Source organism: Calypte anna, chromosome 2 (assembly GCF_003957555.1).
Source record: "Calypte anna isolate BGI_N300 chromosome 2, bCalAnn1_v1.p, whole genome shotgun sequence".
NCBI lineage: Eukaryota > Metazoa > Chordata > Aves > Apodiformes > Trochilidae > Calypte > Calypte anna.
Window position 1 is genome coordinate 21603132 of NC_044245.1, and position 21684 is coordinate 21624815.

Genomic DNA, 21684 nt, shown 5'->3' on the forward strand with positions numbered 1-21684 from the left:
TCTTCCGAAGATGCTTTTTTTCGGCTGATTTGAAACACCCTTCTCTACTCTCCTGATCTGGATGGTGTAGAAAGGTCACAGCTGTGCCTTGGGACAAAAAGTGTCTACAGACACACCAGGCAATGACAGTACTGCAGTCCCTTTAGCTCCTCCTTGCTCCTTAATAAATCCTCCTTGCTGTTCCTGTACCTCCCTTTTCTCCATGAACTCAAGGAGATGGAACCTGCCACTAACCTGTGGGAAGTGGTGAGGATGAGCCATCCTGTAGGTCCCAGGGTGCAAACTCTTCATGGCAAACACTCCTACAAGTACATCTTTTGCTTACTCCACTGTCCTTATACATCCTTGGTATCAAACAAGGGTCTTTATGGTCTGTGATGTTTTTACCTTTTATCTGTGTCCTTAGGGAGCATTTCTGCTCCTTTCAGATACAAGCCTTGTAAAGAGTCAGGAGGCTCCACTTTAAATCAACAGATTTTTTCTAAGTAAAAAAAGGGTAATCCCCCAAGGGAACTGTTGCATCCTCCCATTTATGTCTAAGAAGCTGCCAGAATATTATGACCCCTGCTTCACATGTAAACTCATATAGCGAGAAGAGAAAGAAAGCAAATAGTGTGATGGGATCTGGTTGCCTTCCTCCCACTCACCTCAGAACAGTTTCCTTTTTCACAGCCCCTTAACAGACATACAAGCATCACCACACAAGACTGCAGAGCACAGTTTCCTAAAAAGGGCATAATCTGCTCTTAGTAAGCCTGTAAACTCTTGGTTTCTGAGGTTATTAATGAAAGTATACCTAAAATTGCTCTTAGCTAGGCTGAAAACTGCAGACTGAGGATTAAAATAGAGTCAAAATCATCAGGATGTGGTGATTCTGAACCATGAGGGACTGTTCAAAGGCCTGTTTAAACCCGACAGTCGTGCTTTTGTAAAGAACCTTAGAGGAAAAGAAACTGTCTCTACAGCAACATCCCAAACTCTTTTGCACGTGCAATTAATGTATAAAATCATAGTATGCCAAAGAAAGCAGGATAATGGTGACATACAACATTCCTTAACTGTGTTATAATTTAAAGAAAGATGAGATTATTAGCAGAAGTTTTTTGTGCTCATTAAAGCCAAGAATACAGTGTTATGTATTTTCTTGGCATTGATATGTCATTGCAAACCTGATAAGAATTTGATTGAAAGTGATTGATTAATGCTAGGATGAAATAATTCAGATTTCTCATTGCAGTTACATGGATCAGCCTGTATATTTGGTTGCCACAAAAGATCAGTCATGTATTGAGTGACTCCTTCCTCTTCTACTTAGTTTAACTGATAGCATCTGACCTCTTTGCCTCTTGACAGTTGTAATCTGTCACCTTAAAACCCAAACTCCCATAAGAAGTAACAGCTAAATGACGTGCAATGATTAGACATGTTTGAGTAAATAAAGCAGCCCAAATTTCCCAACCAGGCAACAAAGATAGAAACAGACATTGTGCAAAGGGCAAGAAGAATCACAGACTTTTTTGGATTAACTTCAAAGCCTGTCTGTAAATATGAACCCTTTAGTAAAGCTGACTTTGGATTTGGACTTGCTGATCAAGCAAATAATATCCTGATTCATGCAAAAGAGAAACAACCTTACATGGTTATGTTACGTTGTGTTGTTAGGGCTCTATTATGTCCCCATTTGTCTAATCATGATATTTCTGAGTCATCAGAGGAAGCTCCAAGGAGATCTTGCCTAGTGTTCTTTGAACTCTGATGGGTACTTTTTAATATAAGGGTCAAGAACTGGATAGTAAAACATCTGTTTTGAAAATGTATTTCTAAATGATGAATTGGTACCATCTGTCTGATTTGCGACATCGTTCCAGGCTCCAAGGTCTTTGGATATTTACAGCACTGTGGGAAGTAGAACTTTTCTTGTTCTTAACTGTTATTTCAGCCTTTATTGCAAGTTCCTTTCAAGGATAAACTCCTGGGAGAGCTTGGGGAGGCAGTAGTGTAAAAAAACCACAGAGGGTGTGCAAGGTTCTCAATAGGCTTGAAGTCTATTTTCTTTTAATGTTATTGAATTTGTTGTATTGTTTGTATTGTTTTTTGTATTGTATTTGTTGTATTGTATTGTTTCTCTCTTAACTTTTAGATATATCCAGGTACTTGGATTTGGCACCCCTGACTGCTTGAACTTTAATAGCTAGAAGGGAGAAAAATCTAGTTTTAATCTGAGAAAGCTGAAAAGCAACAGAAATGGGGCAGCCACACTATAATCGGGTGCTCTCTTCAAGCACAAAGCCATGTTTGGCTTCTCTTTTAAATACTTGTTATTTCAGTAATATTGAGCATGCACTGCTCCTGTTTCTTTTTCCATGCCCGAATATGGAAATATATTCTTGGCATAATAGAGATGATGAGTGCTGCAACACCCACATTTTAAGTGCCTGGACCCAAACTGGAATTGATAACTTAAAACTAAATTCCCAGGCTCCCTATACAGCATACAGAGACAATGAGCTACCTCACACAAATTGATTGGCACTAGCCATCAAGGTGGTGCAAGAGGGCTATCTCTTATCAGGAGGATAGGCACCCAAATTAGAATTAAGCAGGAATATTTCCGCTGTCCCAGAAGGCAAAATACAAAATTACTCAGAAAGTATCTACAGCTTTAGTTAAAAGACTTGAGGATGACTGAGCAGTATAGTGGTTAGATGATTCATGACTGGAAGACATGACAATTTTCTCCATAGCTTGACAAACCCCACATCTCTGTTGTATAGAATGATGGTGTTCCCTTCTGCTCAAGCTGCACCTCTACAAGGATGCAGAAAAAAATGAGAGGTCTGGAGGGGTATAGAAAATGAGAAAGAGCCTGATGTAACTCCTTTTTATTTTGAGTCATCAGCTAGAAGTCCTCCCAGTCCTCTCATCTCCCTTTGCCTTTATTGCCTGACACCTGGAGATGTCACCCCTGTTAGCTTGCTTGCTCTAATTGTACTTCCTTGATCAGAAATTTTGTTGAGGATCTCAATATTCTACTACTGGTGAACCCAGAGGTGGTTTTTAGTGTCCTCTAGGTAGAAATCCTCTAGGCTAGGTGATGCTTTTGGCACAAGGATCCATTTTAGCTGCACCAAGGCCATTGGGGGCTGCATGCAGGTAACCAGTGCTGTGGGTCTGTACAGGTTGTCCTCTGTGCAGCACGGGGGTGTTTGCACTCAGAACAGAGGTGAACTGAAGGAGGTGGTCCAAGGCAGGTCCATTTTATAGGCTTCTTAATTCAATCCCTTTTCTCTCTCTCCTCCTTACTATGGGAGCAATTGTTCCATCTCTTAAGTGGGATATGACTCCAAGGAACAATAGTTTCTAACCTCAGCACAGAACCTTTTCCTCTGCCCAGTGGAAAATATCTCAGTTAAGGGAAGCTTGCTCAGTCTTTTCAAAGCATGACTCTGCAGCCAGCCTGAATTCCCTATCTGTGATTAAAATTAGGGAAGCACCACAAAAGTTAGTGAGAAAGAGATCTTGATATCTCACTGATTGTCATATATAAGCTATATATGGAAGACTGGGTAGATTGTTTTAATTCAGACTGAGAATTAAAGGCCATAAATTTGATGCAGTGCCTTTCAAGCTACATATAATAACAAAAGAAGGAAGTCATCAAAGAAATTTGTCTTTGTATCAAACAACTGTTGTTATTTGAAAAAACAAAATGAGTAAAAAAGAAAACTTGGGGGGGGTCAAAAATTCTGCATTATACTGGACTTGATTGTTTATGTGGAATGAAGACTAGCAAGAAAGCGTCCTTGGCACTGAACTGGCTGGACATTTTCTGGGTGTGGGCTAGCTTTGTTTTCATTCATTGTTATTTAAAATAATGCCAAAATGTTAACAAGAGCAGAACAAGATACTTGCTGGATGTGCTAAAGTATAGGTAATGTTATTTGTATGAAGATATAAATCACTCAGGTTAGCAGCCACTAAAAATTTGTATATTAAAATGTTCTGAAATCACAACAAAATATCTGCCCCAATTATAATTTAAAATAGTTTATTGAAATGAATGTGAAATGTATAATATGTGAAGTGTCAGAAGTAAATGATAGAATTTACTGTACAGTAGATTTTTGTACAGTATTGGCTTTGGTCACAGGTGCATTAGGGTGAACATACCCTCTTGTTAGAAATAACACAAGTACTTTTTGACCGTCCTCAAGGTCACAGATGCATTTTTTTAACAACTTAGTAAAAGAAAACAAATAGTTGTATGACCTCTACTCTCAGCATTTATGCAAGCTACTTTATTTATTGGCGGTAGTTCAGGCTTTTGAAGCTATGGGTCAAGAGAGCAAGCTAATGAAATCCCAAAGCATATATTTAAAAGGTAACACCATATTGCTTATCCTCTTGTGTCTAAAATGTGCCAGACTCCAGCAGACACAAATTTTAATTTTCCAGAAGGAAACTAATTTTAATCAAGCAAATCCAGTATTGTTCTAGCAGCACTGAACTCTGTATGCAACAGAAGTTCTGGGGGAAAATTCCACCACAGCATGCAGCTTGCAGTAGAGGAAGTTTGTGCCCTTGGGTTAGGGTGAGTTCACTGGGCTACATCTAACTAGAAGAACAGTCCATAGACCACAGAGGCAGTGGAACAAAAGCCCTTCTGGGAAGTCTCTCCGGTAGTTCAACTCTTCAAACCTGTCAGGCTTCTTTAATCTGGTAAAAGTTTTGTTCTTTCTACCCTCAGTCTAGCTACCTGTGGGCCAGATATATCCCTGCACTTTAGTCTGCTCTCTAAGATGCCTCTATATGCCCTGAAGATGTTTTGGGGAGACTTCAGATCTTTGCCTGAGCTTCCTGCAGAAACCTTCAGCATTCCACTGGAGCCTGGAGAACTCTCCTTTGAATTGTCCAAGAGTTTTCATCACTTCCCTCATTATTTCTGTTTGTCTCAATGCTGCTTAGGGAAACATTACACTGAATATTTATTTGGAATTCTTTCCATCATTTCTGGATATTTCCACGTCTTGCAAATGTTAACAGAAACAAAAGCTTCAGTTTAAAAAATCTGTTTGCAGAACAAAAGCATGTAGAGAGAGAGAAGCCTTAATAAACACACCAGCAGGAATCTACCCCACAGGCAACAAAGGGATTGGTTGTGTTTTGCCTGCTTGCCAGGATATTGGCAAGTAGGTATCTCAGTGATGCTCACAAGAGCAGGCTCTTGCTTGTTCTACCACAAGGAGAACTCCAAAAGGCCTCTGTAACTAGGGCCAGGCTCTCTACTGATGGTCATCAGGTACTGACATTCACAAATATATAAATATCAAATTCCTTCTTCCCCTTGCTCTGAGCCATAATGAAGCCCTCAGCTTGAATTGCAAACCATAGGTTCTACTGTTTCCAATAAACACTGAATATTTAAACATGCACTATTTAAAAAAATATATGGTAAAGAAATGGTGTTTCTCACAAAAACTGTGAGAATTACAGACAAAGCTGTAGGAGAGACATCTGCTGTACCTCCAAGGTGCTAATACAATTAAAAATCCTGTTTGCAACTGATGCTGACCACAGTCTTTTGCCACAAATACATAATTCTTTGGAATCCGGAAAATATTTTCTAGTCTCTAATATTCTTCATTTCTATAAAGCAATGGATTTCCAAGCATTTTCCCAGCACTTCCAAGACCCTAATTAAGGGTCAAGGAGTGTTGATTGGTGTGGGCACAAGCCAAGCATTTATCCACAGGAAGAATATCTACTCTGATGTTCTTGTTGCTGATATAAGCTGAAAATGAAATAAGCCATGTATAGTAGGTGAAAGGATTTCTTTTCCATCACTGCTTTGTTTCCTTTATATGATGTTTCAAGAGAATTAATGCCTTTAGCCAATCAGGCTGCATGTCTAATGTCTGCTTCTTTGATTACATAACAACATATCCTGCTCCCTCCACTGCAGATAACTTTTACAAATGCTATAAATGACATCCATAATCCTGCTTTACGTGAATTCCTAGAATTCGAAACAAAGATTTTTTTTCAAATGCATATAATTTCAAAACTACAAAATTGTGCTGGGATTTTGTTTGAGAACCTTAGTTCTGTAGAATAAAAGATGAAAAATGGCTTGGGTCTAAAAATGGAAAACAATTAGGGTGATAAGGAAAAAAATTTTTTCTGAAGACAATCTCATGGATGTTTAGGGCCATGAAAGTGTATTAAAAATACTTACTTGCCAAGCCTATTATTAAATCAGTCTATTTTTTTTCATTTTGAACACTGTTGATAGAAAAGGTAGTTCCCTTTCTTTAGATGCCATCTATGTTAAGTTGGTGATTTGACTATCCTTATCTAGTCATTTAAGGCAGTTTTCTTCATATTGCTTATACCTAATATAAGCCCTAGTTTTCTGATAATAAACACTTGTCTGCTCTTAGTATTTTAAAAGAGCAAAATTATGGCAAAGCCAGATGAGTTCCAGAAGGCAATAAATGTGTCATGTCATCGGTGAATACTCACATATTTGAAAGGAAAACTATTTTTTAGAAAGAATACTGTATAGACAAGGTGTATACCAGACGTACAACCCTGGACCTCAGCAGAGCAACTTCAGCCTTTTCAAGGATCTGCATGGAAGAACTCCATGGGAGATGATCCTAGAGAAAAGAGGACTCCAGAAGAACTAGTGATTCTCCAGGATCAACTCCGTTAAACTCAAGAAGTGTCCATCCTGACACTGGAAGTCAGGAATAGAAGAATAGGTGACAGGAGGCGTGCCTGATAAACAAGGCAGTCCTGTTAAAACTCAGACATAAAAAGGAAACAGAGGTGGAAGGAGAGTCAGTTGACGCAGGGCAGGGGCTGGATGGGGAATACAGAGAGTATCCTAGAATGCAGGAACAGAGTTAGGAAAGTAATAGCCCACTAGGAGCTGAGCCTACCAAGGCACCTAAAGGGTTTCAGTGAGGTTTCTAAGTTGGCAACAAAAGGAAGGCAAGGGAAAGTGGGGGTGTTCTGCTGAATGGGACATGGGAAAGGCTGATTTAATGCCTCCTTCACTGGTCTTTACTGGTAAAATCCATATACAGTAATCCAAGACCTCTGCAACCAGAGAGAAAACCTGCAGCAATGAACATTTACCTTCAGTGGAGTAATATCAGGTTATGGGAACATTTAAACAAACTGGACACAAAAAGTCCAAGGGACCTGACAAGATACAGCTACAAGTGCCAAGGGCCACAATGATGATTAAGGGCTTGGAGCAACTGATCTGCAAGGAGAGACCAAGAGAGCTGGGACTGTTCAGTCTGAAGAAGAGTAAGCAGGATCTTATCAGTGTGTATAAACAGAGTAAAGAAAACAGAGCCAGGCTCTTCTCAGTAATATCAAGTAACAGGACAAGAGGGAAGAAGTAAAATTGAAATACAGGAAATTCCATTTAAAGATAAGAAAAAACTTTTCACTGTGAGGGTAGTCAAACACTGGAATAGGTTGTTTCTAGAGTTTGTGGAGTCTCCATTCCTGGAGGTATTCAAAACCCAACTGAACATGGCCTTAAGTATACTGCTTTAGTTGACCCTTCTCTGAGTGTGTGGTTGGAGTAGAGATCCCTGTAGGGACCTTCCAGCCTCAACAGTGCTTTGAAAATTTTGACTTGGGCCACAGTCATCCAACTACATCCATGGTGGCTCACAGGTTTAGATTATGTTTACAAACAAACCTTTCTCAATCAGTGAAGGAAAGAAACAGGAGCCCATATTATCATAAGGTCATCTGGCCTCAGCCTTTGCTCCACAAAACAACTGAAAGTGGAGAAAGATTTCTTGGACAGAGTTTATGCCTTTGATGCAAAGAAAATCCCCACCCAACAGGGAGGAGAAGATGGTGCAGCATCCCATAGTAACTGAGCCTCTTCAATGAAGCAGAACTCCTAGATATACAATAATTAGAAGGAAGGGGAAAGAGTTTTACAGAAGGGGTTTTAGGAGGGGACAGCAACATTCCAAATATACTGGACTTTAAGAAGCTGATGCCAAAATTACTTCACTTACAAGGCTCTGTCTTTCTGTAAATCAGTTATCAAATAGTGTGTTGAATTCTGCTCATGGTATTTCAGAAAGGATAGCAAAAAAATATTAAGGGCTTCAAAAATATTCTCTCTTTCAAAAGAAAAAACATTGTTAACCTCAAGAGCCTAATGCAAGGGGATATAGTGATATTCATAACCTGTAGCCCTTATCTAATGTTTTTTAGAGCATATCAAAATGTTTTTTTAAAAGGACAACTTTGTTGTTATCCCAACTTTGCGTGGACTGGGACCAGAAAATCAGTTGCAGAGATGCAATTAGAAACAAGTTTCCGGAGTTGCAAAAGAACTTCGTAACTCAGCCTTCCTTCCTTTGAAAAAAAAAAAAAAAAAAGACAAGAGGACATAGAGCCAGGATCTTGTCTGTAGCAAAGTACCATTCAGTCAAACAGAAAGATGTCAAATTCAGAGTGAACTGAAAGACTTGCTTGATACCTGTTGTACTTAGCCTTCAAAATGTATGTCCGGAAAATCTTTCTATCGTAGTAAATGTTGCAACCATTGAAGTTCTTTTAAGGGCCATACACTTTCACATGTCACTGTTTATGCCAGTGGAGAACAGATTTAGGCAGGTATTTTTCATACCAGCACTCAAGACAGTTTGCACTGTGTGGGAGATTGTTGCCAGGGTCAGCACAGCAGTGAGACACACAATTGGTCAGACGTAGGGTGTCAGTGCCTACCTGGCTTCCAAACGAGGTGAAAGTACTAATTAAAAGTCACAGCATGAGCTATGTGCTGTAACACTTTTTAGTCTTAGACCAGGGAAGGTCATGCCTAATCTAATCTATTTTAATTTAATTTATAAATGTATATTTATTTATAAATATAAGCAAATATAAATGAAAGAGGATTGACAGAGAGATACATTTTTTGTCTGCACATCATTTGGTTTGTTGAAGAGCTTAATGAGAGCTACACAAATATCTTACTCCTCAGCAAGTAGTTTCCTATTGCAGTTGCACAATATACTGAGAAAGCAAGGTGACTTGTTCTGGGGGTTTGAGCTCTATTGCAATAGGAAATTGGATACAAAGATCTTTGTTCCTATTGCTGTTCTTTGGGGGGAAGGCAAAACCATTCCTTTGATGCCATCAGGGGGCACGACCAATATGCAAGTCTCAATGTAGGCCTGGAAAGCTTCTCAAGGTACTCAGGTTTTTGTTGGGCTTAGTGAGCTTGACACCCCATAAACTCCCCCCTTTCTTTAAACTTTCCCATCTCCTATTTCAGAAACAAATGTGAGAAACAATTGTGTGTGTGTCTTTCTGCATATCTACCCCTCCTTCTCCATGTGAATCCATGGTCTTTGTATTTCAGCTTTATGCTGAATTATGTATTTGTCTCATGGACATGTGCAGGTTCCAGGATTGCTCTGTTGTTTACCAGAAGAAACTTATCTTTGCTTTGGGAAATCAATGCTCTGCATTTTTTTCTTATTTTTATTTCTCATAATGATTTTAAATATAAACTTGATTTTTAATAATTTCTTCTTTTTTTATGTAATTTCAGAGAAAGAATGATCTCTATACTCTTTCTTCCAATGTGTCCTTCAAAGTTAAGAGCATGCCATATAAAGTGCAACCAGCAAAGCTCCCCGAGGGAAGCATAGCAGTAAGTAACTGAAAATATCTTAGTGCTAAGCACATGTATTTGGTCATTCTCATCACAGCTATGAAAGTTTTCATAGATGAAAATACTGAGATAAGTCTTTCTCGTATTTCTAGTGTAAGTTCCTGAAATAATTCCTAAAGAAAATACCTTAATTGATTTCTGTGGCAGATTTTTTTATATATGATACTAATTCAATTTTTAAATAATTTCTTGCTGCATTTATGTGCAGACTGTTTTACTGCAATCAAGATAGATTTTTAACCCAGAAGAAAACAACAAAATTGTTGTATAGCAAGTATCTTAATTACCTTGTCTGGGATAAAAATATGTGAAGGACAATTTTGTGCAAAAGCCAAAATCTTGTTTCTATCAAGTTTGGAGACCTCAGTATTCTCCCAGTCAGCAGATATCTCACACAAGCTTTTGGATTATGTATGGCAACTTCTTTCTAATCTGTATTAAATTTCTTTGATACCTGGTTTTTAGGTTTGTATGCTTCTTTAGGGTTTCCATCTCACATCACATCAGGTGCAAGATGAAATTACCTGGTAGTCCCTACAGATGTGATACATAGGATACTGAAGCACTTGTCATATTTGTAAAGCAAGATTTGTATGTCTGATGTTGGATTATAACATGAAAAATTAATCTTGGAGGCATAAATTGGATTTAATTGTTCACTGGTATCAAAGCATTGAGACTGGGGAGCAATCTAAAGGAATCTGCTTCTTACAGTCTCTAATGCTATGGTTTAAATTCACTCTATTTTGTAATTAGTGATGGAAACAAGTAAAATATGAATGCAAAAGTTGATTCTAGTATGAGAGTAATCTGAAATTTCCAGACTTATTGTTCTCTTCTTTATAAAGTTTATAATTTACATTCCTTATTTTAAAAGTAAGCTCAGTACAAACTTTTGCAGTTAAATCCTGGTGCGAATACATCGTATCAGTCTGTTGAGAGACAGTAGTAGGGAAAAGAATATTCTCCTATATGCAAAACCAAAGTAATACCCTTCACAATTTACATTGAGTAAGATAATTTAGGGAATTCAGGCTGTAGAGTTTGTTTTGAACAAGCACAGACTGAATGGTTGATTGATTCTTGCACTGGGAAGACACAAGGTGAAATCTTGGTCCTACATGCTGAGTTGCTCCAGCCTCTAACGTCAGGAGAAGCATGATTTCACCAGAAAGGTTTGGTGCTTAATGCCATATTCATCCAAAAGGTTCAAAGGCTCCAAGCTGACAGATATACTCCAGCTCTTTTTATTTTCCTGCAGCATGTGTTCTATACCAGAAACACATGTTGTGCAGAGCTCTATCGATAGTGGTGCCTTCATCTGAACTGAAGAGCTTTACTCCAGGTGAGAGCCTGCTGTTCTCAACAAGTGTCAGATGATCTATCAAATGATCAGATAAGCATTTTATTCTCTTACTCCAGCCAGTATAATGCTTGTTATTTGCAGCCGATGATTTACAACAAAATGCCTGTAATGGCAACTGTAAAATGCTGAAAAATTATAGCACTTTTATGTTGTTTCATATCTGGACATGGCAGTGGATGATTGCCAGCTCTACAGCTTGGTGTGTTCAAGCTCTTTTGATGTTCCATTTGGAAGAAATATTTGCTTGAAGTTAAGCAATGCTTAATATTTTTGCTCCTTTTGAAAAAGGTCGCTGTCTGTGTTTTAATTTTCCAAAAATTTATTTGGAAATTTACAACTTTCATTCAGACTATGCTGGGGTGGAAGTGGAATAAAAATTTTGAGATTTTAAAATCAATTGTCAAAAATATATATTTAATAATCAGCTAAGACTTTACAGTTTATATAGTGAATATATTCTAAAAGAACAGAGCATATGTCCTTCATTTAACTCATACAGCCAATGGGTTCCAGCTTTTCAGGCTGATATGTATATTTCATTTCAATGCTATAAATAATCTCATACACATCAGTAACCTACATAGTCATGTATGTATGTGCTTACATATTTGCAGCACTGAGGTCTTTATTTCCATTATCATGGAATTTTAAGTCTGTATCTTGAACAGAGGATCATTATCCATAGATGCATGAGAGGTTAAGTAAATTTAAGAAAATGTAAATTTTCTATAGTAAAACATCAGAGTGAAAACGGCATCAAATACTAAGTTAAATTGGAACTTAGTGGAACTTAAACCAAAGTCCACTGAAATCACTAGAAATACTTCTGTTCCTTAGGCTCAGAATCACAACAATATATTGTACAACATGTTGAATTTCCTTGCTAACAGCTGTATCATTCAACAGAAAATTGTCATTTTGAATTAGAGGTATTATTATGATAAATACTACTATCCTACTTGATGATTTTCTTCTTCAAGGTGAAGTAATACTTTTTACTAAAAAAGCATCATTAGAATAAGCAGTATTTTTTTCCATTTTCATTTATGATTCTTAAAACCATTTTGGAGGTTAATAAAATAGGATTGCTTTTCTTAAATGCTTGATGGCCTCTTCAGACAGGATGCCTTCAGTATGAACTGTTTGACCACTGCCCTACAGTGAGCAAAATTTACTTCAGACTAAAGCTTTGAACTTTTTTTTGCTATTACATGGATTTTATAGTGTGTGCTTATAATCCTTATGAAATATATTTGCAGAAACACTTGTAAAGTGTAAACATAAATGTCAATATTAATTATGACGCCAAGCTCAAGGGAGCTTTTACACTATTTTGAGAGGGTTTTTTTCAGAACGTTCAAAAACATGCAGCAAAGATCGGATGCAAAGATGTAGGAGTATTAAAGATTTCCTGTTTCTCAGTCTCCCAAAGCAAAACAAGTAAAGATTAGAGGAAGGTCATCATGGGCAGTAAAAGGGGCAGCATTAAAAACATAATTAATTTAGCTACTGTTTCTTAAAGTAGCAGATTAAACAATACAAAAGTCAACTTTATTTTTTAAGTGTTTTTTTTTAAAGGAGAAGAGGGAAATAATAGCTTTGTGAGAATCTCACTAGCACCTCATGGCATTCTGACCTTTGATTCTGGATATTTGCACCAGTAAATTCCCATCTACCCACACAGGACTGCCAATGAACCATCAGTTTGCCACAATGCTTCTCTCTTCCAGTGGAATCAAAGACAATATTGAAGCTAAGCTGAGCAGCACAAATATCAGTGGCAAAAAAACTACTTTTTTTTTTTTTTTAATGCTTAACTTTGGCACATTAAAGAAAAGGAGAATAAAATGTCCCCTATAAAACACTTTCATGAGCAACAAGTGACTTTCCTGGAGTCAAAACACTGATTCTTAAGGTAAGACTATCAGACAGCATCCATGTTAAGATGAGCTTGGATTTTGTTTCCAACAGCAGACAGACGTAGGCTCTAAGTCTCAAGTTGGCTTCACCCTCATCTTGGTGCTTGAGACAGATGGCATTTCTTGGCATCCCTTTGCATACAAAAGGTGTGAGATGTTTCAGCAGTTGTGAAAGGCCAAAATTCATGGGGCTCCTCTCAAGTCTGTGTGGTGTGCTTTTCACCATTCTGACAGAGAAGCAAACAGTGTTTTCAGTGTTCAGTATAAGAAAGTTTCTAGCCCCAAATGGAGAAGAAAGACAACTGAAGTACTTTCTGAAGTACAGTGCCAACACTTGTGTAAAAATTCCACTTCTTCATACTGGCCACCTTAGATGAAAATAGATAAATCCTTCCACAAAAGTTCCCTGGCTCTGATCCTGCAGTACTAAAACTACCACGTGGAGAAGAACAGAAATCCAAGCTGAATAATACAAAGTTGTCTTAAATCAAAATCATATGTAAAACTGGTGTGGGCAGCATGGGGTGGAGGAGGGACAGTCTTCTGTGGAAATGGTGAAACAGGCAGGCAAACTGGAGGGATACTTTGTTGCTTTCTTCCCCTCCAGCTTCTGCCTCAACTCTGTGGGTGTTCAGGACTTGCAGTGTCAAACTGTTCACCAGGAATTGCATTAGGAGCCTTGAAAGTCTTTGTGTTGAGTATAAAACAAGGAAGCCCAGGGGCATTACATTCTGTTGGTAATGCACACAGGCAGGAGTGAGACTGATGGCTACATGTAAGCATCTGCTCAGGAAATAAATCTCAAGCACTTAGCACAACCCTTCCTTGCTTTCAAAAACAGGAGACAAAGAAGTATTCATGGGAAAAGGGTGTGAGTGAGGCAAGAGTGTTTTAAGATTTTAGCAGGCAAGTATTTATTTCATTAGCCATTGGTCTCACCCCTGCTGCAAGAAAAGAGAGATGAGGCAGCTTTGCAGCAGCATTCTGCTTGATACAGGATAGGTCTAATTCTGCTGTGTTTTACTTATTGCTGATAATCTAGGGATTATAAACGTGATGCTCTGCACTTCTATAAGATTACCATTTCCTGTTTATATTTCAACATTTGTCAGGCTCCAGCTGAGCTACTGGAATTCCACTTTATTGTCAGTAAAGGCAGAACTGTAGGAGCAAGAAAGGAGGGAGGATTGCGAACTCATCCAGAGCAAGGGAGGCTGAGCATTGCTACACCACTCATCACTGGTTACAGTGTGTCCTCAGGAAGACACAGATGTCCTTGTCTAGACTCCTGCTGATAGGTATGACAGGAAGACCTAGGTTGCTTTACTAGTTTCACAGCATAAGAGTAAAGAAAACACAACACACAAATGCAGCAAATGTTTAGGAAGTGATGCATAAAAGATGACATGGAGTGGCTATATAGGTGCTTGTAGCTGCACAGACTACTCTCAGTTTTATTGAAAGGCTAATGAAATCCATCCTCCTTAATGAAATAGACAGTTTCCATTGATGTCAGCAGGATACCCAACAAGCTTTGAGATCTAGATTGATGCCACCTGATTTTGAACAGTGAACTGAAGCACATTAGTTAAGAGCTTATTTTCGGTGCTCCTGTGCAATCAGTCAGCAGCCTTATGAGCAATTCCGATCCTAAACAGCAGCAGGCAGCAGCTGAGCTCACCCCTGTCTGAGAGCACCTGTGTTGATGAAATCATTGCCTTCATTTGGATGAAAGAGGTGTCCAAGGAGACAGATGTTGTCCAAATACTATCTTAGAAATTTGTAAACCAAAAATCTTTCCTACTGAAATACTTCCCTGTTCTGATAATTTCCATATTCAGGATGAACACATTTTCAACAGACCATCCCTATACCATCTCATCTATAGAAGGCCAGCAGCTTGCCAGGGTCTTTTTGTTCTGGCTTGTTGATGTTGTAACATGGCCCACAGCCATGATGCTGACTCCATTTCCTGCTGCATTTATCTCAGTCACGTTATGCCACCTAGGAACTTGTCTCAAGCTGTCAATAACAGGAATAGCTAAATCAAATTTTGGCAGGCAAATAGGTCCTTCCTTGGATTTGGTCTCTGTGAAACTGGAGTCAGTCAGACTTTTTGTCAAACTTGAGAGGACAAAAAGCCATGAGTTTGCTTTTTGCTGTTGTTTCTAAATATTTAAGATGATTGTGGTAAGCGGTCTATCACTTTACAGCTTCAGCTTTACAGTAATATGCTCACAAGGACAATGCACTCAACTTGAGTTTCGTTTGAGTTTTGTTTTGGACTACTTAGATGAAATGGAGGTTATAGAAGAAATGGATACAGTGTCAGCAGAATTAAGAAAAATGTATCTGATATCTGTTGTGGTTTGAATTAAGAGAGTTCAGGCTGAAATCAACCACTGTTTCAGAGTAATTCAATGTAAGTCAGTTTTAGTGGCCTAGGCTGTATCACAGCACACATAGCAGGATTTTGCTCCTTGAATCTTCTTAAGCATCTGCATGGAAAGGTATTTCTTGCTACTATTAAGTTAAAATTATTTGTATGTCTGATATGACAAGAGCATTGTATATGTCCAAATCCCATTTCTAATACTTTTCATGAACAAGTGAAAAGGAACTTGCAGCAAATGAAGCCAACATGGCAGAATTCCAAGCAGTTGTGTGTTTCTTATCTGCAAAATGCCATTGAGGTGAATGCTTATAAACTTTGTATTCTACTGTCAGATTTGCTTTACTTGCTTATTTTTGTTCATTTAGTGTATTGTTTTCATTTCAGATCAGAACATCTGTCATTTGGTCCACTCCAAATGTATCTTTTGTAATCCCTCTATGGGTTATAATTCTAGCAATACTTCTTGGACTACTGGTACTAGCTATGTTGACCCTAGCTTTATGGAAGGTATGTTGCATTATTACTGTTGCTTTAAAAAAGAAACCTGAAAATTCTAGAAGATACCAACAGATAAGAAAACGAGCAGCTAGAATTTTGTGTTCTTTGAGAGTATGGAACAAAAGCAACCATACACTTGTCTTTTTTGTTTTGGCATTTCTGACATGCTAGTGTCACTGACCTTTATGCAGGGAACTTGTTTTCAAAATCCCCCTTTACTATTGATGTCTGTTGTAAATGGGCATACAGAGTTTGGCTCTGTTTCCCAAGACCTATGATCCTCTTTTTCAGGATGTTTGGGTTCAAAAAGAAGTGACTCTAACTTTGTTTTCTCTGAATACTTCAGGAATTTCCAGTTTTTGTCAGCATGCAACAGTACTCCCAGTCTTGAGAATTCATTTTTAGAAGGTTTCCTTTTGTATTAGTATGTCATTTCTTCTGTTTTTAAAATTTTCTAGTTATGTGTTGGTCATTACCCTTCCTTCACAAATTTTAAGACAAGTTACTGGAAACTGCTATATTAGAGTTTCGGTCCATCCTCTCAGTTCACATTAAGAAAAAATAAAATTAAAAAAGTAAGTCTTACATTAGGATATAACTCATCTTCCCTGAGCTGCGTAAATGTTACAGATTACATGTCCAGCCTATCCTAACTTTCTTGATTCACCTAGTAAGTTAACAACAGCAAAAAGCTCTATCTAAAATGTGGGACGATGAGAGGAATTACCTTTTGGTGATACTCTACTTTGATGTCTTGTGAAGCTTAAATAACTTTCAACCTTTCAACCAAAAGGGTAACTTTAAGGCAATTAGTTAGGTGAGAGGAATCTTATCTTTCGTGGTCTTTAATCTAGGTCACATCACTGTCTTGTGCTCATTTCCAACACATATTGCACCTCTGTTATAACTACCTGTCAATCTCAATATCTTTTCTGAATTAGTGTCCTGCTGAACTGAAATTAGCAATTTTCTCATTGTAGTCAGCCAGTGTCAGCATTCATACCAACTTTACATCTGCACAGACAGTTTGCATTTGTGTTTATAAAGCTGTACTTTGGAACTCAACTCCTGGCATCTAAAACTTTCATTTTTCATAGGGGATGATTTGAATAGAAATTAAAAAAAACTTGACAGTCTTATCAGCCTGCTGTAAATTGTACCCACCCTTTCAGGTTGACTGAGTGAAGATTCAAACAGAGTCTTCCTGTGGTTGTCTTACCATGACACCTTTTGTTTCTCTTGATTGCTTTCTGCAGTGTGGCTTCTTTGACAGAGCCAGACCTCCTCAAGATGACATGGCTGACAGGGAACAACTGACAAATAACAAGACTACTGATGCATAGAGGAGAAGAGTGACAGTTCAAGTCAGAATCCTCTCTGAGACTAGAAACCCAATGAGGATTAATTGAAGGATTCCTTCCACCAGTCTTCCTTTCTGCAAGTGACAGTGGTGTCATAATCTGATCTATGCAGCGTTCTGAGAACATGCCACATGATGGCCATCCTTGCCAAAGAAAGCAGCTTTATTACTGCCTTACAGATATACTCACCGCTGAACAGAATGTTTATCCCATATTCCAGCCAGTCCACGTTTCAGCAGATGCTTTTGAATACATGTGGTACACTGAGATGCCTCCAGAACAAGCCCAAATCTTCCAGGGAGAGAACGCCTGCATTGCTGTATCATCTAGAAAATGGACAGAACAAAACTTCTGAATGCTACTGTGTCATGAAGAATACCTTTGACACCTCCCTAAGAATAAGAACTTTTATGAAAGTATGGCTCAGGGAGACAAGCAATATATCAGTACTGTGAAAGTACTTCCAAAAAACAAAGGTAGTCTATAAAGAACTTTGTAGATGGGGCACAATTATTTATTTTCCACCTTTTCAGAATAAGTATCTGATATAATCATCAACTTAGATTTTGAGACAAGAAAGTAAAAAAATAGAAATCATGTACTTACCTTGCATGTAAATAGAAAAGTAAACCCATTGTACACATAGAACACATCTTTCTTGGCTACAAGGTGTTTTGCAAAGCTGAGGATTTATGCAGCATTTTTCAAGATGAGATATGTGATGAACAACTGCATGTTGTATCTCTTTCAACCCAAAGCTGGCAGTATCAAACTAGATCCATGCCCAGTATCGTGCAGGGGATGGGTCACACTTCCATTGCATTACTGATGACTGACACCTGTACAGCTGACAGGATACAGTCATTTGTGAAACACTGAGGTTGACACAGCCACGCTGGTGATCTTGAGAAGACTTGGGCATTTTGGGCTAGGATAAATTTTCTTTACCATTACCCTCTGTCTTTGTTGAAATGGCCTCTTAAAATGGAATGGCCCCTGCCACTGTGTCTTCTGTTTCATTTGTTGTAGATATTAATAATTTGTTCACCCTAAAAAAATCTTTTTTTTCTTTTTTTTTTCCTTTTTTCCTTTTCTTTTTCCTGAATTTTGTTTTCAGCAAAGTTTAGGGCTGAATAAAATTATTTCTTAAGTAAAGCCTTGCAGGGAAGGCAAGCAGATTTTTTTTTAATGCAGAAATATATGACTGCAAATAAGCATAAACAAAAGGAAGGAAAGATACTAAGACGGAGAAAAAATAAATATTTAGGATATTTTTTTCCCTTGGATTGAGGATTTTGAATAAGAGAGGCTTCACTCTTTTCTATCAGCAAATGGTCCTTAGCAAAGGCTCTGATTTGTGCAAATTTGTGTCTGAAAGCTTGAGTCTTAGAGTGCTGCTGCCAGTGGCTGTGAAATTAGCTATACTGTGTAAACTTCAGGAGGTGTTCAGGTTCTTCATTTTCTGAAGCATACATCACACTTCCCTTGTAGTGAAATGAGGCAACCAGGTGCCACTAATCCCCAGGGAGTGGCATGAGCTTGTATTAAACACACCTGTGCCGGATTAGGGCGGGCCCCCACTGCGCATGAGCAGGACCAGGGGACCAATAGAAGGTGAGGCTCAAATTCACAGGCTCAGCTCAGTCCTGAGCAAGCCAGCAGAGAGGTCAGTTGCTCTTGGAGCAACAGCACTGATCCAGGCTAGTCAACCCTGAGGGCTATAGACTCAGAGCACTGCTTGTGAATCTCTGCTGGAACACCTGGTTGGACCTTGAAGCGCCGTCCCCTGACAGAGGTTCGTCTTGCCACATTCCCTTCTCCTGAGCATCTTTTCTTCCTAGTCCATCTTAGCTGCTTATTTGGCAAATGGTCTGATCCATTCTGCCACTGCTTGGCTCCCTTTGGAGCCTCTAACTGCCCTTCTGCTAAGACTTCAGGACAGGACTGGCCATGAGACACTGTCCCTTCTATCAGTCTGACAGGACTTTTTACAATTTTACCCTTTCTTGCTTGCAGGCTAACCTGTGAAATCCAAGCAGGAGTGAGGGAACTTGAGCAGGTGTGTGCCATCTTCATCTGTAAGGCAAATTTGTAGCACAACCCTTATGGAGTCTGTAGCTTGTCAGATGCATTGGTCTCATAAGACCTGATGAGAGGAGGAGACACAGAGGAGGCCTGGCCACTTCCCCATTTCTTTTTCCCTGATAGTGTTAACAGCACCCTTCCCCAAAATGAGTTTGAGCTGAGGCCTTGTAGAGCAGAGGGATCAGGTGATAAATACCACCACAAAGCAAGCACACGTTGCACACCTTTGTATCTATACAGTCCAGGCAAAGTTATACTCCCATGAAAAGACAGGGAGCTTTGGACATTTGTAAATAGTGAATTGTTGTGTAGCAGCTTCTGAAAGAAGATCAGCAGGCTCATTGCAGTCACATCATCTGCACAACTCTTACTCTGATGAAATAAGAAGATACTAAATATAGGTCTTTTGTATGTGCAATACTTTATATTACTTATATACCTGAAGCATGTTTACACTGGCATTTGTGGTTTGTTTTTTTTTTATTGATTGATGATTGCAATAAAGAAAAAATAATAGGAAAAAGAAGGAAAAAACCAACAAGCACAGCTCTGTTCTGTATTTTCTACAATGTGTTTTCAATCCTGCATTGCTCTGAGGATGGGACTAGGTGACCTAGTAAGTTCTTTGCAGTTGTGACATGTATGGTTTGCTTTTAAGCAATTACTCTATTTTAACGATGGGCAAAACATGTTCAGATACTAAATTTAAAACAAAACGAGCCTCAGTGACTGCTAAGCCTGGCTGGAATCCATCGGCTGCAGCTGTGTAATGTCACTGGAAACCAAATTAGAGGCACATGATCTAACAAACAGTTACTTTGAGCAAAACTTTGTTTTATATTTCTACATCCTTCTAGATTAAACTTCCCCCATGGAAATGTCTGGAGCCGTGTGCTGTCAAGGACTGTAGTTTTGGGTCCCCGCTTTTGTGGACAGCTTTGGCTGCAAATTGCAAACAGCTTTGCGGAGGAGATGCTGGGTTTCTGTGCTTGCCAAGAGTGTTTATCCCCTGGGGAGATTGTATCCTGGATGTGGACACTAGCAGGCAGTTGACATAATCTTTCCCCCCAGTATATTAGTAATGTGCTGCACGATAACCTCTGCTGCGTCCCTACATGACTGAACTCTTGTTTCAGTGATGTCAGCTTTGTAATGAGTTACTAAATGCAGCTTTCTGTAAAAGTAATTCACCCTTACACTTCCAAATGTATGTGGTGAGCTGCTTATTGCTGAGAATACAGGAGCAGTCCAGAGAGCATTAAAAAACAGGAAGCTACTTTGCAAAGTAAAGTTTTTTAAAACTTTATTGCTGTGACCACCACAACAATCTGATAAACAGAGAGATGTTCTTTTTTTTATTTCAAAAGGTTCTTGCTGATTTTGAGAAAGGTTGTCTGGTTATTTCATCCAAACAGCAGACCTTTTGAAGTATCAAGTGTACGTTCACATTTTATAATTTATGAAAATTTCAGAATTTGCATAAAAGGGATCAGTACATTTTAATATATTGTCACTTACAGATTTAGTCTTTAAAGGTATGTAGCAAATACAATTTTCACTTAACCACAACTTTGTTCACAAAATGTTTGGCTTGTCACTATTCTATAGCTCATTTACAATTTTTTCTGTCTTCTCCAGCTCTTTTGTCCTGACAGCTTTTATGTTTTTCCCCTATTACCTGGATGATTTTTTCATCCATTAGCAAGAAGGATCTTCTGGTGGCCATGGCATACAGAAACTAAAAAGCTTTTTAGGAACTGACAAAACACCAGGGGAGAGAAAGTCCCATCTGGCCATGGCTGTGGTATTCCACTACGTTGTAGCAAACTATTTTAATGAAATACCATCTGACACACTGCCTTTAGGAATTGGTTATGAGCGAGTGTTTTATTTATGATTGTTGGCAAAGATCCACATTAAAATGTAGTGTAATGGTAGTGCCTCCTGACAATAAAAAGTCTTGAATTTAGCTTATTCAGGCACCATGATGTGACACAGCAGGAATGCTTTTAATATTGAAGGACTGTTCTTGTTTTGCCTGTATGTTGTATTTGAGGGGCACTTAAATGTTCAAGATGCTGCCCTACTGCACACAGTGATTGTTAGAAAAGAAGAATGGAAGTAATTGTTGAAGTCACTTTTCAGATGGTTTCATTTCATCTACGTAGCTGATGGACCAGATTTCATTTGGTTGTGTATTGTTCTTTGTTTCAGTAACAGTTTGTAAAGTGAACTTCAGCAACTCTTCCCAGCGCCAGACTGCCTCAGGCAGCATTGCTTTTCCAGAAGCAAGCTCAGGATAACAGCTCCAGAGCAGAACTGAGGATGCTCTGTGA

General features: G+C 38.6%; 1 protein-coding gene across 1 annotated transcript in view; it reads left to right on the forward strand.

Annotated features, from left to right (window-relative positions):
- ITGA8 (integrin subunit alpha 8) overlaps positions 1 to 17726 on the forward strand; it is a 100716-nt gene extending 82990 nt beyond the window's left edge. Inside the window, exons 28-30 of the mRNA XM_030445969.1 lie at positions 9602 to 9703; positions 15789 to 15911; positions 17159 to 17726. Of these exons, the coding sequence (XP_030301829.1) occupies positions 9602 to 9703; positions 15789 to 15911; positions 17159 to 17245 (312 nt within the window). The 3' untranslated portion in view covers positions 17246 to 17726. The remainder of the gene's footprint in view (positions 1 to 9601; positions 9704 to 15788; positions 15912 to 17158) is intronic.
- Positions 17727 to 21684: the final 3958 nt, after the last annotated feature.